General features: G+C 37.2%; 1 protein-coding gene and 1 long non-coding RNA gene across 40 annotated transcripts in view; one reads left to right on the top strand and one right to left on the bottom strand.

Annotated features, from left to right (window-relative positions):
- LOC124417794 overlaps positions 1-22,936 on the top strand; it is a 320,851-nt gene that overhangs the window by 284,788 nt on the left and 13,127 nt on the right. The window lies entirely within an intron of this gene.
- On the bottom strand, positions 5,189-11,349 carry PRL (prolactin). Its single transcript, NM_205466.3, has 5 exons — positions 11,277-11,349; positions 9,573-9,754; positions 9,057-9,164; positions 7,519-7,698; positions 5,189-5,609 (listed from the first exon to the last, which is right to left on the bottom strand). The coding sequence occupies exons 1-5, from the start codon at positions 11,302-11,304 to the stop codon at positions 5,418-5,420; spliced, it is 690 nt and encodes a 229-aa protein (NP_990797.2). The 5' UTR covers positions 11,305-11,349; the 3' UTR covers positions 5,189-5,417.

The following is a 22,936-nucleotide window of genomic DNA, read 5'->3' as shown; positions in this document are numbered from 1 at the left end:
AAAAACTGCAATAAGCTTTATTAACTTCTGATACATTTAACACTGAAATCTGTAGGGAGGTAGTCAGCTTAATAGTGGAAAAAATATCGATCAATAAATAGGAATATTTTTACAGTTACTCATTTTGCACACAAATTAATTCCTAATAATTGAGTGTACACGTATGTTATGTATTTTGTATTCTGCAAGCTCCTTTGCAACATGTGGTGTCTGATACAAATGACATGAGTTTTATGGCTTCTTTGACATGTTAGAGTGAGAGCTCATAGCATTTCTGATGACTCACATCGTCACTCGTGATTTAATAATTGATCTGTACTCTTGAGTGTAATGAACCCTGTAATTTATTAAAAGACGAAAAGTGTTCCCGTAGTTAGTGTGCTGATGTTTGACAGGAGAAGTTAATTTTTGAGGTACTACTGCTATAAAATCTTGTTGGTAAATGCAATTCATTTTTATGCTTGGTGAAGCACTTTTTGATAGCAGTCTGGATAAAATATGAATACATATTTGCGGTGAACTTGTTCTTGAACAAGTTTTGTCTAGTGTCTCTGCCATCATTTTTTAAATGGTTGTGAAATACACAAGTCGCCTGTAAAAATCCAAGACACTTCCTCAGTACTTATAGTGTGGTTCAGTGTTGGTTGATAAGAAATGAACATTTGTCTCTGTAAGTCTGTTCTTCTTGAGCCAATGACCAAGTGTTTCTGTGACCATGAAATTTCTATATCATCCTTTCACTTAGTTACTGTTCATGCTGTGTGTTGGTGAAGAAATATAGGAAGGTATGTATTGGCCAATACTGAGATATATAACCCTAACAAACAAGAAAAGAACTCTGGGGAGAAGAAGGAGGAAGGGTAGGGAATGGGAAAAAGATGGGAAATGAGAGGAAGGGAAGGGAAAGGAAGGGGGAAGGGAAGGGAAAAGGGGAAAGGGAGAAGGGGGGCGGAGGAAGAGGGAAGAGGGAATGGGGTAGTGAAGAGAAGGGAAGGGATAGGGAAAGGGAAGGGAGGGGGGAAGGGAAGAAGAGTAAGGGAAGGGGAGGGGGAAGAGAGATATCTTGCAATTCTTTTCTGGACATATGAGTTAGAAGGCAGTTTACTATTACAGCTTATTCTTCCCACAAAGGCAGTGTTAGCATGAGATTCTAGTGCTTCTTGAATGATTAAAATGCTAAATGTTATAGTATAAAAAGAATTAGTGACAAAGCAAATGACAGGGTTAAATTTTTTTTCCAATGCATGAAAAAAATACTGATTTAAATGTGGTCTCTCCATTATCCTTTAAAATGGCATTATATTTTCTTGATGTTCCACAGAATCTGTCCTTTAGCCCTTAAAAAATAACAAAATGTCAAAAAAAAAAAAAAAAAAAAAAGGGATGAGTCTCTTTTTTTTTCACCAAAAATCAGGACAATTTTTAGGGTTTTCAGTTGTGATGAAAAAAAAAAAAAGTAAACATATAGTTAAGTGAACATTAAGCACCCTTACCCATCTGCTTTCATTTCCTCCTTATATTCTAATAAATGAAAAGAAAAATTACTGCCAGAAAATACACATTTTTTAATGCTCAAGTACGGAGTAATGTCTCTAATTATAGCTTTGCAATTGCAAGGATAGTAGATGCTGTTGTAATGTTAGCTAATAGTCATTGCCATTTGTAAATAGGAATATAAATTGAATAAGTAGGAACATTGGTTTTCTTGATGAACGTTTATGTGTATTTATGCTTCACTGAGTTCTCTGGGGAGAAAAAAAAAAAGGTAAAAATCTATGGTTGATGTTCCTGCTGTTTTCAGACACTGATGTTTATTTAAACTTAACTTCATTGCTTAAGACTGATAAAAGATGGAACAGTGTAAGAAACTTCAAAAAGGTATTACTATATTTCAAAGCTAGTTTAAAATCTTATTTTAACACATAATATAAACCTATTGATAGTCAGTATTAAATTTCAACTGAATTGAATTTTGAAGGTCAGCTTGAGTCTTCAGGATTTCTTGAAATTGCAGCCACGGGTTGTTAAGAACTCAGGATTCAAACAGGCATGTGTAAATAGCTTCATAGGTCAGTAAACCCAATAATTTTGGTGGAAATGTGTGTCTGTGGTGTTATTCCCATGTATGATTGCAGTATTTTCATTTCTATAGTGTATGGATATATACATAAGCGTGATTACTGTGTTAAAATCTCTGACTTGATTTGTAGTTTATATACCTTTTATTTATAATAAGCATATTCAGTTTAAAATGTAGCCCTTGGAGAATTCCCGTTGTTCAGAAATTAAATGTAGGTGGTATGTGTGGTTTCGTTTATCCCTTGTTGTTCCATTGTACATGTTCCTTGTTGTATCTATTGTGGATTGCCTTTGAAATTATATTGTGAAAGTAAACTGTATTGTACAGATGAGGTGCCAAGTCTCTTTTTTTTTCCTAATAGGAGTTCTAATTGCAAGCCTTCTGTAGGACTTCAAGAAAAAAAAATAATAATAAAATTAAAAAATAAAAATGAAAAGATCATCACATTGCTAGTTAAGCATCTGATTCCAAATGACATATACAGTCAGTAACGTCTTCTCTTATTGGCTTTAAGATCAACCTTAAAATTCTTTCTTTGATCCAAAGGTTGGCTATAATCCTAGACTAGATACAAGTCATGAATAGTAAGTTAGATTTTTATTCTACATATCTCTATTGCTCTGTTGTGTTTGGTGATAAATACCCACAGTGATAAATTACTTTGACCTTCATACCATTTAGATTTCATGTCATGCGGTCTTATCTAAAATTTAGTGCCATCTGTGGAAGCTTGAATATCATTTTTAAAGGAACCAGAATTGAGCCTATATTTCAGTCATGTGGACCTTTCCTTACCTTTACTCCTGTCACTAAGGCATCTTAAATGATGCCAGCAGAGATTTAAGTATCACCTGTCTGGGTATTGAATAAATAATCAGAAAACTGGATGTTTTGAATGCTGAAAACCTGGCATATCTAGAATTTAATACATTTGGAAGAAAACTCTGACTAATTGATAACAGTTTCTTTCACTTTGAAATAACATGCTCGTTAATTCATTGTTGTATAAAATAAGAGATTGGCTATGAAACTCTTTTTATTGGATGAAAGACAATGGTTGCTTGGGTCTTACAAACATGTGCTAATCAACAAAGTATTAGTGAGATAAGAATGTGTTGTTCTTACTAGCTTCTGAAAAAAAGAGAATTGCCAATTGCCTGTATTGTGGCCTGAACATTCAGAGCAGCAACTGCATTCTGAAGGCATTGTCTGTGCCAAGACACTTGACAATGAAGGTGGTAGCTTTCAATGTGCTCATGGGGTTCAGCATCTTTCTATCTCTATGACAGCTGTGATGACTCAGAATATTAACTAAATGAGCTTTAAATACCTCTTTAGCTAAACAGTTGCTTTTCAGATCTTTAGAATCTTTTTTTGCCATTCTTTTCTATCCTTTATGAAATTAAAAACACATATTTGTACTAGAACAAGCTTGAATAAAACCAGTGCATGCAAGTTTTAAACAATTGTTTTAGCACTGTAATTTTTAGGCAGTTGATGAAAGTAATTGTTTTAGATCTAGTCATATAAGTGTAAAATTATGAATGTCTGCCCTATTAATCAAGTTGCTTTTGAATTGCAAAGAGATTTTGAGGTAGGAGTTTACTCAGTCAGACAAAATCATTTCTCCAGCTCAATACGGAGCTGTCCCATTATTCATGTTTTCTTTTGAATAAGAACTCACACTGTAATTCTAAGCACTTGTGATAATTATAAAGGAGTTTTTTCTTCTTTTTTTTCCCCTTTAAAATGCTTTTTTTTTTTTTTTTTTTTTTTTTAAACAACTGGCATTTTAAAAGAAAATTGAATATTATTATCACATTAAATTCCAGTCTGGGCACTTGCATTTTGCTTGGCAAATTTTACCATTTACTTCCATGACTGTGTTGATGTACAGCTGTGCGTTGTTAAACTGCTGTTGTGTATGCCACAAGTTTCGTGTATTTTGGAATTTATGAAATTTGTCAGTTATGACTGTCTAACAAGGAATTTGCTGTGCAGATGATTTTGTCTACATTAAAAATGGGTTTGGTTTACACTTATCTAGATAAAGTCTGAGGAAATCAGTAATTGAAAACAAGAACAGATTAAAAGACTATAATAAACATATGTATATACATATATATGATTATAATTGCAAGTATCATTTTATCCCTTTTGGAGATGGTTGAAATCAGACCTTTTCTGCATTTTGTATTATCTAATCTCTTACATTTACTTATTATTTTCCTAATGCCTATTTACTGCTATGTACATTTTGTGTATATGTACACTTATATAGAGGTAAATACCTATTATGGCTGTGCTAATTTTGTTATTTTATGATGCCTTACTTGTTTTTCAAAAGGAAAACTTTGAAAACCGGGTGTGACTAAGTACAAAATGAAAGGAGATGCTTTGGAGTCAGGACAGCAGGCAGTTTAGCTCAGCTAATGCCTGTTAATAGCTAGAAAGTTTTCTGGGCATCTGCAACCACTGCATCACTTGTGAGGAATGTGGAGAGTAGGTGGGCAAGATCCTGACTGGATGCCTTGCACTTCCTACTGGGACCTACTTGTTGAAACATTGGTTCCTTTTGCCCTCAAGTAGTCACTTATAGTAATGAGATCTCCTTTGGAAATGCTTCTTCCCCAGACAGTCAATAGAGAAATATAGATCTGTTCTTAAAATTCCAGATGTGTTTTCATGCTCTGTACACTGCATATGGAATCAGTGGTTCTGTTAGCCAGGCTGGCTTTCTTACATTTCTGTCCCCTAATCAAGACAGTTTTTCTACCTGATTGAAAGCTTGTATCAACATGTTGCATTTCAGCCCATACATTTAGACTAGGGTAATTTAGTGTGATAGGCGAATATTTTGATTTGATGTCCTATTTCTTTTGTTCTCTGTTTTTAGAGGAGCGCAGAGAGAAATGGAAGCAAGATATCCTATCATTTATCAGTAGTTGGAAATGAGATCCAAAAGAAAAAGTTTTGCTAAAGGTATAAGCCATCCCAGCTATTATTTTTGTTCATGGATACCACTTGTTGTTACGTGGTTTTGAATTTAATAATATTTTTATTTGTATCTACATGATCTACTTATCAATGAAATGCTAATAAGTGAGGAAATTAGACAGAAAGGTTTATTCTTGTTACACAAGTGATTTACAGCATTTAAACACCAAGATAAATGGCACTAATAGTTGCAGCCAGAATTCACACAAGCATGCCTGAAAGTTACTGATGATCCTGGTGCTGTACAATGTGGTTTTTTGTAAAGTTCGCAGTGAAAAGTGGCAAAGCAACAAGAACACCATGATGAATGGTTTCAGTGAGTAATGCAGCCCAGAGGTACTTAGCAATTGCTATCATGGATTAGGCGGCACTTCAAAACTTTAAGATAGTTGTCGATTTTGTGGGAATCTCTGCGGAGGCAATGCAGCAGGTTATAAAAAGCAAAGAGTCTGGAGTCCTCATCAGCGAGTTGCAGGGATGGAAGGCCGTCCCAGTGAGAGTAAATTTCATTTCCAGCATCACCAGAATGAACCTAGAGAGACATAATCATACAGTAAGAGATGATAGTCAATCTGTCTGGGTGTAGAACAGAGAATTAAGAATATGACCTTGAGGAACACTAGTTAGTAGTGTACAGCTTGTAAAGTGTTTCCTGTTATGTCTCCCTTTGTTCTGCAAAGTGTTCTTTAGACCATCAAACAGATTTTGAATGAATTTCCACCAGATATTTCAGTTTATTTCCTTAAAATTTCTAAGCTTACTTGTCAGTGTTCTTAGATCTAGTGTGTTAGAAATGTCTAATTGAATTAGACTTTGCAGATAAATCAAACCTTCCTTTGTGCATGGATGCATCAGTGACATCTCTTTTTGGCTTCCTCCACCTTAAAGTCATTGTTCTTAGAACTATTTTGTGTCTCCAGCTTTGCCTCAGTGCAACTCTTAGGTGGTCTCTCAGGTATGTGCAGCCTTGTAGAACATGCTACAAGACAATTCTCATTTTCGTATGCTACTAAAGAAATAATAGAAAGACAATAAAAGCTGTGACTGATATAGTGACCTCTAATGCTAGAAAGCTACGTGTAGGAACTTGTGTAATGAGCTAGAATTCAGGGTGAAGATTGGTTTAAGTCTCCTCTTTCGAAAGAGGCAATAATTCATTTTCTCACATCACAGAAGTGTACCCCTCATAGTAGGAAGGAAATCTGTGCCTAGTGGTACTGGTGAATATTTCTTATTTTTCATAAGCTATGTTTTGTGAATGCATACAGCAGAATATCTGTGAAGCTTCTTTCATTTAGTTTAAGCAAATTGAAAAAAAGAAAAAAGAGAAAACAAGAAAAGAAAAAAAAAAATCTGCAATCACTCAAAAACATGGTTTGATACTAATGAATTTTCCAATCTTGCCTTCTACCTCCTTCTGCAGAAGGGAGTTCCTGTCAGTAAGTAATGTGAATGAGAAGGTGGTGACAGTACAACTGTAGCAGCATTTGTCTTCTACTGTTGTCTTGGATTCCCACCTTTTTACACCTGGATATGTGATAGAGATGTACTTGATTACATTGATAAATGCATTTGTGGCCTAAATGGGATAAGGCTTCTGACTAAATGGACATCAAAGTGAAAGAGAGAAACAACGTGTAATCCAGCAGAAGATGGTAGATATAGGGATAGTGATGCTCTTAATGCTACTCAACTTCTCTAAAGCAAAAGCCAGTGAACTCAGAACTTCCTATATAGCTCACTGACAGAATGATACATAGGGACAGAATGATACATACAAAGAAGGCCCCTTTAAAAATAAACAGCTTAAAATAGCTTTTTGATCAATTGCTGATAACGAGGGGTATTTGAGTATAGGTTTTGTCAAACAACAGTCTTGTTTTCTAAACCTCCACGTGTAGGGGGAGCCAAGTCAGACTCATAGTTCCAAAGAACCAGTGTGGTGGGACTGGAGAAACAAAAGATACTTTATTATGTACCACCATAATAGGCCAGACTTCCAGAACAGTTCTAAGCATAGTATCCATTTCCAAAAATTATACATAATACCTACATGTATACAGACAAATAGAAATAAGCTTATAAATACCCATAAATATGTGGATGTGAAGAAACACAGACACATTCTACATAAATTTGAAAATTAAAATGTCCAAAGATGGAATGAAGGTTTCCAGTTCTGACGATTACACCTTCTCTTGAAGCAGGACTGAGAGTATGTTGTATTATGCTGTACAAGTCACATCATGTTGTCTTTTTAGAAATCACAAGAGAGCAGAAAAAGTTATAGCTGAATCTGAGAACTTTTCAACTATCTTGTCTCTCTTTTTTCCCCTCCTTATCTACTGTTTTCTTTCCTTTTCCAAATAGAGAGATCCAGTCCCTTCACATGGCTTCTTTGCACCAATAGGCTGGAAGGACTGTAAGGACTTAATACTTACCCGCCCAACTATTTTCTCCATTCCTTCTAGAAGCCTCTTGTTTTGCTCCTCAATCTCTACAGCCTTCCAGAGAATGGTATCTGGAGCTTCTTTGATTCTTTGCACTTCAGAGGCCAGATGGATCAGGGGATCATTCCAGGAACGCAGCACTCCCACTACTAAATTCAGTAGGTCTTCATGCTGGTCATCCACATTAAGAAAAGGTAGTTAAAATAAGAAGGCTATATGTTGGCAGCATTAGGAGGCAATTAAAGCAATGTTCTCAAGTGCAGAAATTTGGGAATTCACTGACTGCTCCCTACAGCCCTATCTTAGATATCTCTATACAATTTCTGATATTTGTCTTGGTAATTGTGTGCAATATTTGCACAGTTACAGTAATTTTATGGAAAATATCTATAAACCCTCTCCACTGTACAAACTAGTAGGCAGAACTATATTTCATTTCTCTGCCAAAAAAAAAAAAAAAAGTGAAAATTTTTATCTGATTTTAATGAACATTTTATAATCCATTTATTTATTTATTTAGGTTTAGTATGGAATGGAAAATTGAAATTATTGTTAACCACTAAATAGCTTTTATTACTTCTGCATAACTGATCTGCCTTCCCCTTTGAACAATGGTGCTTCTAGCAATAGCTCTCTGATTTTGAAAATTGTTCTTTCTTGTGGGCAAATGAAAATTCATAAAGCTTATGGTTATGGTAATGTTCAACCATTTCTTCTTTGCTAGATACACTGCATCTGAACACAACCAGACTTTTTATATACCCAGATGGTTACACTGGCATTGCAAGGCTATTACTGCTATGAAACTGATAAAAATTTCTCCCTGACACATTCACATTCATACACCTGTGCTTACATTTTTTTTTTCTCCAGGGTATTTTCAAATTTTATCTGTGAGCATAGGCTGAACAAGACTATCTTCATTTTTGTTGAAGTTTGTCATTATTAAATTGACGTATGTACAGGTTTCTCTTTGCAAGTAGTTTGCAGTATTTTACTCAAGGGTCTTTGTATCTGAGTGATGATCTGACCATTTTTGCCTTCTGGTAACTGCAAAAAAATATATATAGCATTTTCTAGGTAATATCAGCGTCTTCAGTTCCAGTAAACCACTTCCCTTTGCCTACATACAATATTCACTATATAGCCAATGTATTTTTATGTTTGTTGTCTATAAGGTATTTTAAAATAATGTTCAGAGCTTGTAACGTTCTGAATACTGTACAAGCACAATAACTGGCTTTGATCCATGAGGTTAGGTTGTAATTGGAAGTAAGATGCAATGTCTGAAAGCAACATACACAAAAAGGAAAGAAAAATGAGTCACTGGTCTTGCATATTCTGTATAGTCTGAAACTCAGGATCTGCAAATGTCTTGGCTTTTTGATGCTTTCCTCTTCCTGGCTTTTTTTCTTTCTAAAAGATCTGATTTCCCTCTGTCTCTGTCTGCCCCCTCTCTAGTCTTTCTCCTCCCTCTTTCTTCCCCCACACTCTATCTCACAGTCATTGGCATTAGATGTAGGACTTACATGAATCTGCTGAGCTTGCTCCTTATCTTCAGGAGTGGTTAAGGAGGAAGTGTGGCAGCCATTAACAGCTTTTGTAATGAAACCCCGACCCTGAGCATAACGTTCATCCTGCAGATCAGCAAGGAGAGGTATGAAAATTGTTTCATACATAACGAATGATAGGAAAATTCTATCTTTTACTAGAATATTGGGGATCTTAGCAATGGTCAGCACTGTAAGTCACCTTTGAGACTATATTGTGCTTGACCCCTGGAGACGTTCAAGGTCAGGTTGGATGAGGCCCTGGGCAGCCTGATCTTGTGGTTGGCAGCCCTGTCCATAGCAGTGGGATTGGAGTCTGATGATGTTTAAGATCCCTTTTGACTTAAGCCATTCTATGATTCCATGATCACTGTCTATGTCACAGTCATATTTGTTTACATATTTAAAATTTTCATATATTAACATGTTTCTGCTCAAAAAATACTGAACTGGATTTTGCATGTTCTCACTCCCAGGAAAATAGAAGGTACTTACAAATTCATTGAATATTTCTGAAGAGAGGTAGTGTATGTAGTGTGAAAGTTTAACTGCCCGATCAAAAAGTTCCCCAAGGGAAACTTGGCAGTTGACTGATCCAATGGGGCAGATTGGCAGGGAGGTCACTCCTTCCTTGGTCAGAAGTGTGTTGGACACCAGAAGAACCGCCAGAAACAAACCTGTTCAGGTTTGAAACAAACCAAAATGGGAACATATTGACACAAGCATGCATTTGGAAATAGCTGTCAGAGGCAGATGATCAGAATGCAGGGATGTTGGCTTTGCTCAGCCACATGGCTCAGAGTACCCGATGTGCTGACTCTTGAAAATAAACAGAAGATGAAAGCACCGTCCTTAGATTATTCTATCTTCCCTCCATCATCCTACCTGTATAGCAGGACCTCCTACAGAGTTTGAGGAGACATGGTAACTTGTGTTACAGTACGCTATATTCCCAAATCTCTACCTACTGTGCTTGACTGTTACGTAATGATAAATGAAGGAAAGAAAATCAAACTTCTTCTTTAGAAAATAGATTACACTTTCTCTCACTTTTTTTTTCTTATTCTTTTTTTTCTTCTTCTTCTTCTTCTTTTCTTTGGTTTGCTCTCTTCCTCCCACAGGTCCTTTCTTTCTTTGCAAACATTTGGTATTGAAAGTAATTTTGTGGGAAGGCGGTTAGGTCACTTTTTAAAGGTTTTGATTGTCCTGGGAGTTCCTTCAGAAGACTTCTGACATCTGTGCTGCTTTGCTATTTAGAATTTAACCCTAAATTACCTACTACTAATAAAACAGGGAGTATTCAACTTTTCTCCTGAACTTCTGAAACTGATACAGGGACCTTCTCATGATCTAAGAGACAAAACTTCATCTGCTTAAAAGTTTAATATTAACGGAGTCAAGTTTTCTATTCAGGAAAACAAAATATGCAGAGAAAAACAATAGAAAACTTTAAAAGCAAATATTTGGTAAATGAATGTAATTATTCAAAGAATACATTTCTGTGCTCTGAGTGCTTTAGTTTTCAAAACTGCCCTGCTACATGCATTGGTTCACTAGATTCACTATCAAAGCAAAGTTCAAATATACTCCATAAATCACCAGAACTGTTCCTAATGTTATCACGTGATGGGGTTCTTCTTAGCTTTCAGTTCAAGAAATGTGCACCCATTTACACAATACTGAAGTAACACATTCTCCTCCCCCATGAATAAGCTCCTCCAGTTAGAACAGTGTTTCGGGTAATGATTCCACGAATAAGAAAACTCAAGACTTGTTGGGTTAGAAAGTTAAAAGTGATTATGAAATCATTTACTTCAAAATTATTCAATTGCTTCTGGACTTTGTGGATGATGACTTTAAGTCATTGCATTCTGACTGGTGTTGTGGGTAGTGGAGCAGTCAGAATCCAGTCTTCTTTGTGCAAGTATCATATCCTTCAAGTCAATTTTCTGTGACTCTGCTAAGTGCAAAGGTAGTCTTAGGAGACCAAAGACTGAATAAAGAGAGGATAGAAACAAGCTGCCTTCTAGTTCCAAGGACTGAACACTAAAATTTGAGGTGGAGGCAAGCTTCACCACTATTGGAAAACTGAGAAGCTAGAAAACCTTAGTTTCTAGAGTTGTTAACCTTCAGCTTCTTCTTAATTCAATCAAAACTTAAAAACAGAAGTTATCAGACAGTGAATGGCAAAAGCCTTACCTTTCAATGAAGCCCCTCTGTTGCTCATGGTAGGGATTCTGTGTGATGACTTGCTCTACCAGAAAGAAATCTCAATACCTGCTCTTACTTTCTGCACGTCAGATTTATATACACCATCCGGGGTCCACTTTTGCATACATTCAGCAGGTCGTGGAGTTTACCTCGATAATTACAAACATCAAATTGCCTCTCTTCCACATTCATATTCAATACCTTTTTTTTTTTTTTTTTTTTTTTAACTGTGAGTGGGAATTTCATTAAAAATTTCAGCTGTGGGATGCTGAGTATGGCTGGATGTAGAGAACGCCAAAATTTTGCCCTGAATTAGTTGCAAATGCCGCTGATCCTTGAAAACTCCAGTTGTCAATTCTGAGACTGTTATCCTCTATGTTTGTAAAATGTTATTCTCCCTGCCTGCAGGTGTCTTCTCTTCCTTCCTTGTCTCTTCACCCACCAATATTAAAATTCTAGCTATTTCTAGAAAGGAAAAAATACTTTACAATTTCTACTATGGGAGAAACAACAGGAATTGCACTGAAGTTGATCCAGAGAATGTAAATGGAGGCTTCTGGAAAGACAGGCCATTGTTATATGTAGTGTTACAGATATGACATTCTGTGTGTTTGTCTCCATACAGCTAAAAAGGATACTATATACCACAGATAATGATATAAATGGTATTAAGGATGAAATATGTTGAGAAACAGGGACAGTTGTTATTAAAAAAGTATTAATTTGTAACAACAAAGAGGAAGAATTTGTATGCTTACTGTTTAATCATAAACATTTTGTGATTAAATCAGCATTATTTTCAAAACTCCCAAACCACGAAATCATTTTCTATATATGAAAACTCTTTGCGTAAAAGATGTGCATGTCCACCATAATCAAAGTATATGCTGTCGTAATCAGTGGAATCTGATTCCTGATCTAATGTGTCTGTGGTAATCTGCAACCTAGCTTCAGCAGGTTGGCCCTGTTTACTTGTGTGAGTTTCATCTGCACGAATATGTTAGCAAATGCGTAATCTCTCATCTGTTTCTCAGATGCATTTATCCACAGAAAGACCTTCTAAATTAGATGATCATAATGAATAAGGTATACAGTGTTAATGAATTTTCTTGCCTCTAGACAACTTGTTCTGTACATGTGGAACAGGTATGTGTATAATCCTGAATCCTCCATTATTTCGTAACTATGGGTGTGATTTTTGAAGCAATAATAAACAAAATCCACCAGACACTTTCCTGTGTTACTTACTGTGACACTATGGCAGGGTGGTTAGACTAGATGATCTCTAGAGGTTCCTTCCAACCCCTACAGTTCTGTGATTCTATGAAGATAGAAAAAAGGTAGACCTTTTTTACTGCATGTGTTAGTACAGGTTAGGGGCTTACCTTCTGGAAAGGAGCTCTGCTGAGAAGACCTAGATGTCCTGGTAGACAACAGGTTGACTGTGAGCTAGCCCTTGTGGCCAACAGGGCCAGTGGTATCTTGAGATGCATTAAAAAGGATGTGATCAGCAGGCCAAGAGAGGTGACTCTCCCCCTCTACTCTGTCCTGATGAGGCCATATCTGGAGTACTGTGCCCAGTTCTGGGCCTCTCACTTTAAGAAAACCAGGGAACTACTGGAAAGAGTCTAGTGGGAGACCACAAATATGACTGGGGGCCTGGAGCATCTCCTTTATGAGGAAAGGCTGAGAGACCTGGGGCCACACAACCTGGAGGAGATTGAGTGGATCTCATCAATGCTCACAGATATCTAAAGGGATGAGAATGGGGTCAGGATCTTTTTGGTGGTGCCAAGTGACATAACAAGGGGCAATGGGCATAAACTGTGACACAGGAAGTTCCATATGAACATGAGAAAAAACTTTACTTTTAGGGTGACAGAGCATTGGAACAAACTGGTCAGAGAGACTGTTGAGTCTTCTGTGGAGGTACTCAAAATCCACCTGTACAGTTTCCTGTACAGCCTACTGTAGAGAACCTGCATTAGCAGGGGACTTTGGACTCAGCGATCTTTGGGATGTGCCTTCCAACCCCTATGACTCTATGATTTAGGGGGTAAAGCATGGAAGACATCCACTGGGAAGCAATAAAGGGAGATGCTTTGGCAGTAAACCAGAACTGGTAGTAAGTAGTCTATATCTTCTAAGATCTAGGATGATTTCTAGGACAGTTTGTTCTGTTCAGATCCTGGGTCTGGTTTGGAAATTGAGGCCTTACTGAGTACACGAAGTAGTTGCCTCCAGCTGAGATAAGTGTAATCTGATCAAGGCACTAAGAACAGGGCCACAGCCAAAACACTAGAATGGATGGTGGAAAGATAGCTGTCTTCTAAATCACACATACATGGTTTGTGCTCTTGATTTAATTCATCTTCTCCATCCAAGATATTACAGGTAAGACTGAAAAATCCTTGTGTCTTATAACGTTAGAGGAGTCCTGTGAAAAAAAGGAACGACATTTCTCAACTCATCATTTGCTCTTTCATTTACTACTTTGCTATTCTTGTCATTTTGAGGAGTTGATAAGTAGTGCCAAAATAAAACACAGTTTTCATTAATATCAGAGATTAGATAACAAAGGAAGGCATTCACAAAGGCAGGAGGTAAAATGCCTGGGCTGCCTCTACAATTATTGAAGGGAGAAGCATCAACTAAAGTTAGGATCCTCATATGACTTATGTTCTAGAAAAGCCTGTCTCTTGCTCTGTAAAAGGAATACAAGTACCCTAAATGTAGATCATAGTGTGATTTATATGAAACTGTTGCAGGATGTTTTAATTAAATTATTCTACCACATAATTACATACATTGCTTTTCTCTTTGCCTTTCATCCTGAAATGCTTCACAAACATGAATGGAATAAAATTCCCAGCAGTTACGAATCATTGGCAGAAGGACAGAAGAAACTCAAAGTACGTAAATGTAAAGGTAAATTTCTTTTTTCAGTGTGAGAACTAATGTAGAGGTTAAGATGCTTATTCATAGCTGCACAGGAAGGGGGAAAGAATCCAGATTCCCAGACCTGTACTTTAAATAAAGACTTTAAATAACATTCCTTACTAGTATGAAAAGAAAACAAAGATGAGAGAAGAGGATAAAGAGGAAAAATATGACAACAAAAAATAAATAGGTCCAAATATTCATTTTCTTTTATAAATTAGGACTTGAGTTCTATTTAAAAGCTGGAAAAAAAAAAACAAACAAAAAAAACCCTTAAAAGTAGCTGAAAATAACCCCTCTCTTCCTTTTAAAATGGTCCTGGGTTATGTCCTCTCAAGGATTTATCTGTACCTATCTTCTCCAAAATGTTCCCTGATACTTGGTAAAGGAAGCTGATCCTTGCTCCTAATAGCCTCCTAATTCTGACAGCACCTCAGGACAGCACTGCAGAGGGCTAGACAAGCGTCAGAACCATAAGGGAATCTTCCTAGAACACTTTAATACAGAATGACTGCAAAGAGCTGTACGTTTCTGTCTTCTGTCTTTCACTTTTACCTTAGGAATTTAATTGAATTGATATTTTCTAAATTGTCATGCTCCTTTTATCTTCAAAAGTTTTTATGGAAGCAAAATTATTAGATTGTTACCAACCAATGGATGCTTGCTGAACATTTATGGAGACCAAACAATGGATGTAAGCACAGTGAGGTGGTGGGTGGTGCTTTTCAATAGTGGCAACAGTGCCAGTAGATCAGCTCCACTGGTGCAGATTTTTACAAGACCAGCATTCAGGCTCTTGTTCATGGATGATGAAAATGCATAGCTTGTGGTGGTGACTATGTTGAAAAGCAGTGATTTGTAGCTGAGATTTTCCTCTATCAAATAGTGTTATTGTGCTCTTTGTATTGGTTGTGGTTTCCATGGAAATAAATAAATAGGAGACATTACTTTTGAAGTGACCTACATACATAAGTCTTAGCTCATTGCTAGAGCTTCGCAGACATTACGTGTGATGTATAAATATTACAGATAACAGCATTCGGTGATCATTTCTCAATAATCTTATCTATCTATCTCATACCAGGTGGCTGGCCATGCATTAGACTGTCACATTTTGGTTCAGAACTATGGATAAGTTCTGAAAGATCGAATACTCTGATCCTATTTTATATATTAATTAAATTTCTTGCGGTATGTAAATTGTTGTGGCTGACTGATACCCATCACAGGAATGAAAGATCTTTTCCAGGTTCTTTGTGGAATGCTTCCTTTTAAGAAGGGGAACTGAAAAGTGAGAAATGCCACTTGATTTTGTTTTTTACTGAGCTGGAAGTATATTTAATAACAGAACATGAGTTAATACAGAAATTTGAAACTCCAAAATTTTGGCTATGTTTTTAAAAGATGATCCATATGTTATGAATTCAGATGACTGAGCATGCAAAAGTGAATTTGTGAATAAATTTCTCTACATTATATGAATACTTTACTCTTCTGATGTACAGGATCTGTGATCCTTATTTGCATATGTGAGTTGGAGTCAAAATACTGAAAACGTAGTTCTTGTTTTCCTTTTGTAGAACAGTTTACTAAATTATCCAATCAACTTAATTGAATGGCTGACTTTGCATGTAAACAAAGACGTTAGATCTGGATCAAAAACAAACCCTCACAGAAGTTTAATGTTTTGAATGTGGAAAATATAACCTGAGTAGGAAAGTAAATAATATATTTGCAATCTAGATAGTTCCAAATGACAAATGTTTTGGGTTTTTTTTTTCTTTTCCCTGATTACTCCCCCTAATGTCCATTAAACTGTTATTCAAAATTCAAGTGGTTTCCAAAGATTCTGTAAAACAAGGGCTTTTCCACTCCCTCTTCTTCATCTAGGGAATAGGAGAATTTAAACAACATTCTCTCTGAGTGTTTGTTTCAGCAGAAACAGCAAAATGCATATTGGACAATTTCTTAGCATGATCTCTGCATGAAGAGATCTGCTGGTAAAATATAGATAAGAACATAAGGGAAAATGCTTCCATATGGAGAAAAAAAAAGATGGAAATCTTTGGAAGAATTACAGTTTATTTTTAATTTAAGTTCTACTGTGATTTCAGAAGTAGACATAAAAAGGAAATGGAAGAATGTGTTTCAAAAATCATTTATTAGCATTGCCATTATGATGACATACAGCCAAATGCACCACGAAATATTGTGTGAATTCCAAATAGAGTTTCAGCTAATAATCACCATAAAAACAGTGGAATTAGCAAAAAGCAAAGCAAATGCTAGCTTTTGCATATTGATCTTGATACTTGATGTTGTTTGCAGTGTGTGGCTCTGCATTTACTTATGTTTTATATGTATGTTGTCAAATAATCTATCACAGAATTACAGAACATTTTGCATTGCAAGGAACCTTACAGACCATCTACTTCCAACACCTTCCTGCCATGCAGAGTTGTTATCCACTTATCAGGCTGCCCAGGGCCCCATTCAACTTAGCCTTGAACACCTCCAGGGATGGGGTATCCACAGCTTCTCTGTACAACATGTTTTAGTATCTTTCCATTCTCCTAGTGAAAAATTTCCTCCTGTTATGTAATCTAATCCCAACCAATTTGAGTTAATACTACTCTTTGTGCTATGACAAAGAATCCTTTTCCAGTTTTCTTGCATGCCTCCCTTTGTTACTTTGAAGTGCCCCCAAAGCCCTCTCTTCTCTGGCCTTAACAACCCCAATTCCCTTAGTCTGTCTCCACAGAAGTTCTTCAGCTTTCTAACCATCCTTGCACCTTCCTCTGAATCCTCTTCAACTGGTCCATTTCCTTGTGCTGGAGGCCCACAGTATTTCTGGCACTGTAAGTTTGATCTGGATCACACATAACTGCATTATGTCACTAGCTGAATTTTCTAGAGACTGTGTTATGATACTTTTGCTAGCTTGGTACTTGATACCAGATTTATTTGATTGGTGAAAGATGAAAAGGGCAGTGAAGCTGGTGAGTGCTCTGGAGCACAAGTCTTATGAGAAGGGACTGAAGGAATGGGGCTTGTTTAGTCTGGAGGAGAGGAGGCTCAGAGGAGGCCTTTTTGGTCTCTACAACTATCTGAAAGGAGATTGTGGTAAAGTGTGAGTTGTCCTTTTCTGCTGTGTAATTAGCAATAGAACGAGAGGGAATGGCCTCATGTTGTGCCAGAGGAGGTTCAGGTCGGATATTAGGAAAAATTTCTTCTCTGAAAGGGTGGTCAGGCACTGGATCAGGCTGCCTACAGCAGTTGTAGGGTCACCATCCCTGAAGGAGTTCAAGTAACATTTAGATATGGTACTAAGCAACGTGGTTTGATAGGGAAATATTGGTGGTAAGTGGATGTTTGGACTGGATGGTCTTGGAGGTCCTTTCCAACCTTGGTGATTCTATGATCCTATGTATGATAATATCTGACATCTATTACAAAGTTATTCTACAAATATTTTTGTATAAATCTGAAATGGTAGAGTGAGCTTGTGCTGTTTGCCTTTTTCAGAGCTAAAAAAACCACTATTGATTTTAAGAATAAAGACAAATTAATGGGAAAATATTTTGAATGGACTCCTTGGACCATTCCTGTACATTTGAGGATCTGAGAAGTTGTGCTGGCTTCTTCTGTCCAATTTCAGTCCTGTTCTCATTTTGTGATGGTGTATTTATACACTTGGCCACAGTTAGATTGATTTCCAAAGTTGTAAGTTATAGTCCTTTCCAAATGAAGTTTTACAATAATTTAAGTATTTGCACATTTTGACCCATAGGATGCATTTACTGCTATAAGAACGTCACTTTAATGATCTGTCTTAGATACAGGAAGAAGTATGCTTCTTTCTGAGACATACTGAACATAACTCCAAAAAAGGAAGATGAGTGATTGGAGTTTGTACATTTTGCTTATTTTCCCATAAATTTGGTTTTGTCTCTTAATTCATTTTTAATGACTACATTTGGCTATGATCAGTGAGATATTTTGCATAAAATCCTGATTTCAACTGATTGCATTCTTTAGTATAAAGTAGAACAAGTTTCAAGAGTTTACTTAGGCATGCCACAGTGGAACTTACTAGTGGACTAGGTACTTATTGGTATTGTTTTAAGAATTATATTTGTATAACACATTTTTAAATAAAAAGTATTAAAGAGTGAAATTGCCATCAGGAAGCTGTGGTTTTTACTGCTAACAAGTGGGAAACAGGGGAAAGAAGAACCCAGTTTATTTGCATATTTTTAATTCTATGGATAAATGCACCACTGAAAAAACATTTTCTTAACTGCTTTGAGAACTAGTGTCTGTAAAAGTAAGAGGATTTTTTTTTTTTTTTTTAATTACTAATACACTGGAAAGAGCAGTGAAGTGTGCATAGAGGTTTCGAGCATATTTCAGTAGGTAAGTATTTTCAAGGATTGTGGTAAATATGCTTTTGTTCTAGAATGTAGTGTTTGATAGTATCTTGAAATAGCACATGGAGATTTTGTTCTGAGTTTTAGAATAATTACTTCATTTCCTAAAGATTGTTGTTCTTCCTATATTAAGTACTCTTTGGTCAGATAATTTCTGATATATATGTAAAGACTGAGAGAAGAGGAAAAGTGAGTAGAAAAATTTGTGCGGTTGGGAGAATGGAAAAGATATTAGCTAAAATCAGGCAGAGGGGAACACTAACATTCTTGCTTCTTTGAGAGGATTTCAGTTTTAGCTGTGCTCTTATCAGAAGGAGGAACGCATATTGCTACTTGAAATTCTCAATTTCATAATGGGATAGAGGCAATACGGAAAAAATGTGACCTTAAGTTCATACTTCATATTTAGGGAAATATTCGACATCAGGTGTTTCTCTTACTGATTCCAAAATCTAATTAAGTTTCTTCTCTTCATTTTCTTGTTACCATCTCTAAAACAAATACATAAAAATAAACATATACATATAGTTTAATTGAAGGGATGAGGTATATATGTAGCAGGAATCTTGTGATCTATAGGAAATTTGGAGCTTAAATTCTTGTTCAGTGTCTCACTATAATTATTTTATCAATTCAATGCATTTTGCAGATATTTTAATTAAGCTTGTCATATTTATTAAACACAGGCTATTAATTAATTCTTGGAAAACAGATGAAATTGCTTTGGTAAAAGGCATCCAAATTCTTCACAAAGCTTAAATGATTTCTTAGGGGAAGAAAAATGAGAGGGGTTATTCTGTGACTGTATATTCCAAGGTATTAAAAAGAAACGTGTCCTATAAGATGAAAGATGTGTAGAAATATGTACAGATGTTTACAGCAGGTACAGTCCATGTGTTCTGTGCAGAGGCTGGCAGCTATCCCACGGTGTATGGTACTGTTCTCTTATGTCTTTAATACTCACAAACAGTAGCTATGTTTGCAGACAATAATGGCAGCAAAGAAGAAAGAAATGATTGTTAGTAAAAAATCCTATACATCTGAAAAGTTGTTTGAAGTAAACATTTTTAAACAGAAAAAAAATACAGTCATGAAAACCTTTGCTAGCAAACACTGCTAACAACTCCTTAAAAGGTCAAATACATTAAATTGCACACCTTCAGTACATTTCTGTGTTTAAAAATTCATTAAAAAATGGAAGATGCGTTTCTGTTCAATCTCTTCTCTAATGAATATATTTGCATCTAATCACAGCTTTTCTCCTTTAGAGATTTCTTACTCATTTCCTAAGTCCTCAGTCTGTAACCTGAACTTCTGCGATTTACAAAGCTAAGGGCACAGTCATCATGGAAATGTCATGGCACTGTCATCACCAGAACTGCCTAGTTATCACAAATCGCTGACAAAATATAGTTTCATGACTGAACAAGAGGAATAACATCAGGTATACTTTGAAGTGTGTTATACTAGGCATTGATTTTGTGTAGACAAAAGGAGGTATTGGGCCCCCAATTGGGCCCTCAATACAAGAAAGACAGAGCTGTTGTAGAGGGTCCAGAGGAGGGCCACAAAGATTATCAGGGAGCTGGAGCACCTCCCCTACAAAGACAGGCTGAGGGAGCCGGGATTGTTCAGCCTGGAGAAAAGAAAGCTGTGGGGTGACCTAATTGCAGCCTTCCAGTACCTAAAGGGAGCATACACAAACAGGAGGGGAGTCAACTCTTTACAAGGGTAAATGGTTTTAAACTGAGGGAGGCAAGATTTAGGTTGGATATCAGGGGGAAGTTCTTTACTGAGAGAGTGGTGAGGTGCTGGAACAGGCTGCCCAGAGAGGTTGCGGATGCTCTGTCCCTGGAGGTGTTCAAGGCTGGATTGGATCAGGTCCTGGGCAGCCTGGTCTAGTATTAAATGGGGAGGTTGGTGGCCTTGCCTGTGGCAGGGGAGTTGCGGCTTGTTGATCTTTGATGTCCCTTCCAACCCGGGCCATTCTATGATTCTATGATAGGTAAATTCAAGGCTGGGTTGCATCAGACTGGTGACTGGTCCCTGGTGGGGTTCCAGAGATCTCCATTTTAGGACCAGTTCTCCTTAATTATAGAATCTTAGAATCATAGGGGTTGGAAGGGAACCCTGGAGATCATGGAATCCCACCCCCCTGCTAAAGCCGGTTCCCTACAGTGGATTGAGCAGGGAAGTGTCCAGGTAGATTCTGGATATCTCCTGAGGACACTCCACAACCACTCTGGACAGCTTCTTCCAGTGCTCTGTCACCCTCACAGTAAAAATCTTTTGCATGTTCGTGTGGAACTTCCTGTGTCCTAGTTTGTGCCCATTGCCCCTTGTCCTGTCACTTCACACCACTGAAAAGAGCCTAGATCCATCCATTTGACTTTCACATTTAAGATATTCATAAACATTGACCACTGACCATCTCTAAGCCTTCTCATCTCCAGGCTGAACAGGCCCAGGTCTCTCAGCCTTTCCTCATAAAGGAGATAGTGCTCCAGGCCCTTTATCATCTTTGTAGCCCTCACCAGGATTGTCTTTTGACTATCCTTGGATTGTCTTTTGACTATCCCCCCCCACCTTTTTTTTTTTTTAAAAAAAAAAAAAAGCTGTGTAGCTAAGAACTGGACACAGATTATTGTTTTCATAAATGACCTGGATATGGGACTTGAAGGTATAATAAGTTTGCAGAGGACACTAAATTGAGAGCTGTTGAGTCCCTCAGGGTAGAGATTCCATGCAGAGAGATCTTGACCAATTAGGGGGCTGGGAAATCACTAGCCACAAAACATTTAACAAGAGTGAGTGCCAGATGCTACATCTTGGTCAGGGATCCCTTGGATATTTCTACAGATTAAGAGATGAAGCTGAAAAGCAGCCCCACAGAAAAGGGCTGGCTGATGGCAAGTTGAATATGAGTCAGAACTGTGCCCTGGCAGTCCAAAGGGCCAACCACACACTGGGGTGCATCAGGCCCAGTGCACCCCAGCTAGGCGAGGGAAGGCATTGTCCCACTTTGCTGGTGTGGCCTTACCTCAAGGGCAGGGTGCAGTTTAGGTGCCACAATATAAGAGGGATATGGAAGTATTAGTCCAAAGGAGGGCTACAAAGATAGCAAAGAGTCTAGAGGGCAAGACGTATGAAGAGCTGTTGAGGTCCCTTGGTTTGTTCAGTCTGGCAAAGAGGAGGAGGCTGAGAGGAGTTCACATGGAGGCCTACAGCTCCTCATGAGGGGAGCAGAGGGGCAGGGCTGATTTCTGCTCTCTGGGAATGACATGGAGCTGTATAAGGCTAGGATCAGATTGGGAACTGGGAAAAGATTCTTCCCCAAAGGGTGTCTGAAACTTGGAACAGGCTCCCCAGGGCAGTGGGGTCACAGTCCCAAGCTGCTGGAGTTCCAGAAGCATTTGCACAGTGCTTGCAGACACAGAGTTTGAATTGTGGGTGGTCCTATGTGGAGCCAAGAGCTGGACTCGGTGATGCTTGTGGCTCTCTTCCAGCTCAGGATATTCCACGATTCTATGATAAGGTTGCCTTTCTTGCTCTTGTTTTTCATTAATGCCATTCAGTGCAGCATGTTCCATGTTCATTAAATGTGAATGCATGGGAGAAGATGTGCTACTTGGCAGCTTACACATAATCATCCCTGATGTCTTTTTTTTTTTTTTTTTCCTCATTGTAATCTATGTATTTACTATAGCTTTTTGAAGTGCTGTTATAATATTATTGTTTGAACTACTTTAAACACCACTCTGCCTAAGGGGAGAAGTCTTCAATATCATTACTGAAAAAATACAAAACAAAAACACCACATAGGAGAGAGAAGAATGAAAAACAATCTTTGCATCACTTTCTCCTTATGGCATTTCTGTTTTGGCTCTGGTTTCAAAGCTTGGCATATTTCAAGAGTGCCTGGCTTAATACCCATAAAACATACAAAAACTATCCTACCCCATAGATGCCACAAAAATTCAATTGTCCACAGTAAAAAAAAAAAATGTAACTGGTTTGAATCCTTCATAAAACTGAATATGTTTGATAGAAGTAGTTGACTTTTTTGACATTAAAATAGATTAGATGTGATTCTTACTAAAGAACTGAAGTTTTATTCAGACCATGACATTCTTTCCATTATAAACGAAACCCAACAATCTGCCACAAATTTTCCACAAAAAATTCTGCTTTTCTGAGCAGGTATCCTGTCACCTTTCTTAAACTTATAAATCTGCTGAATTTTTTTAAAAATGGCATTTGGCAGAGGAGGTGTTTGTA

The sequence above is a fragment of the Gallus gallus genome, chromosome 2 (genome assembly GCF_016699485.2).
Source record: "Gallus gallus isolate bGalGal1 chromosome 2, bGalGal1.mat.broiler.GRCg7b, whole genome shotgun sequence".
NCBI lineage: Eukaryota > Metazoa > Chordata > Aves > Galliformes > Phasianidae > Gallus > Gallus gallus.
Note: the sequence above shows the minus strand (reverse complement) of the source record. Positions and strands in the feature narration are given on the sequence as shown.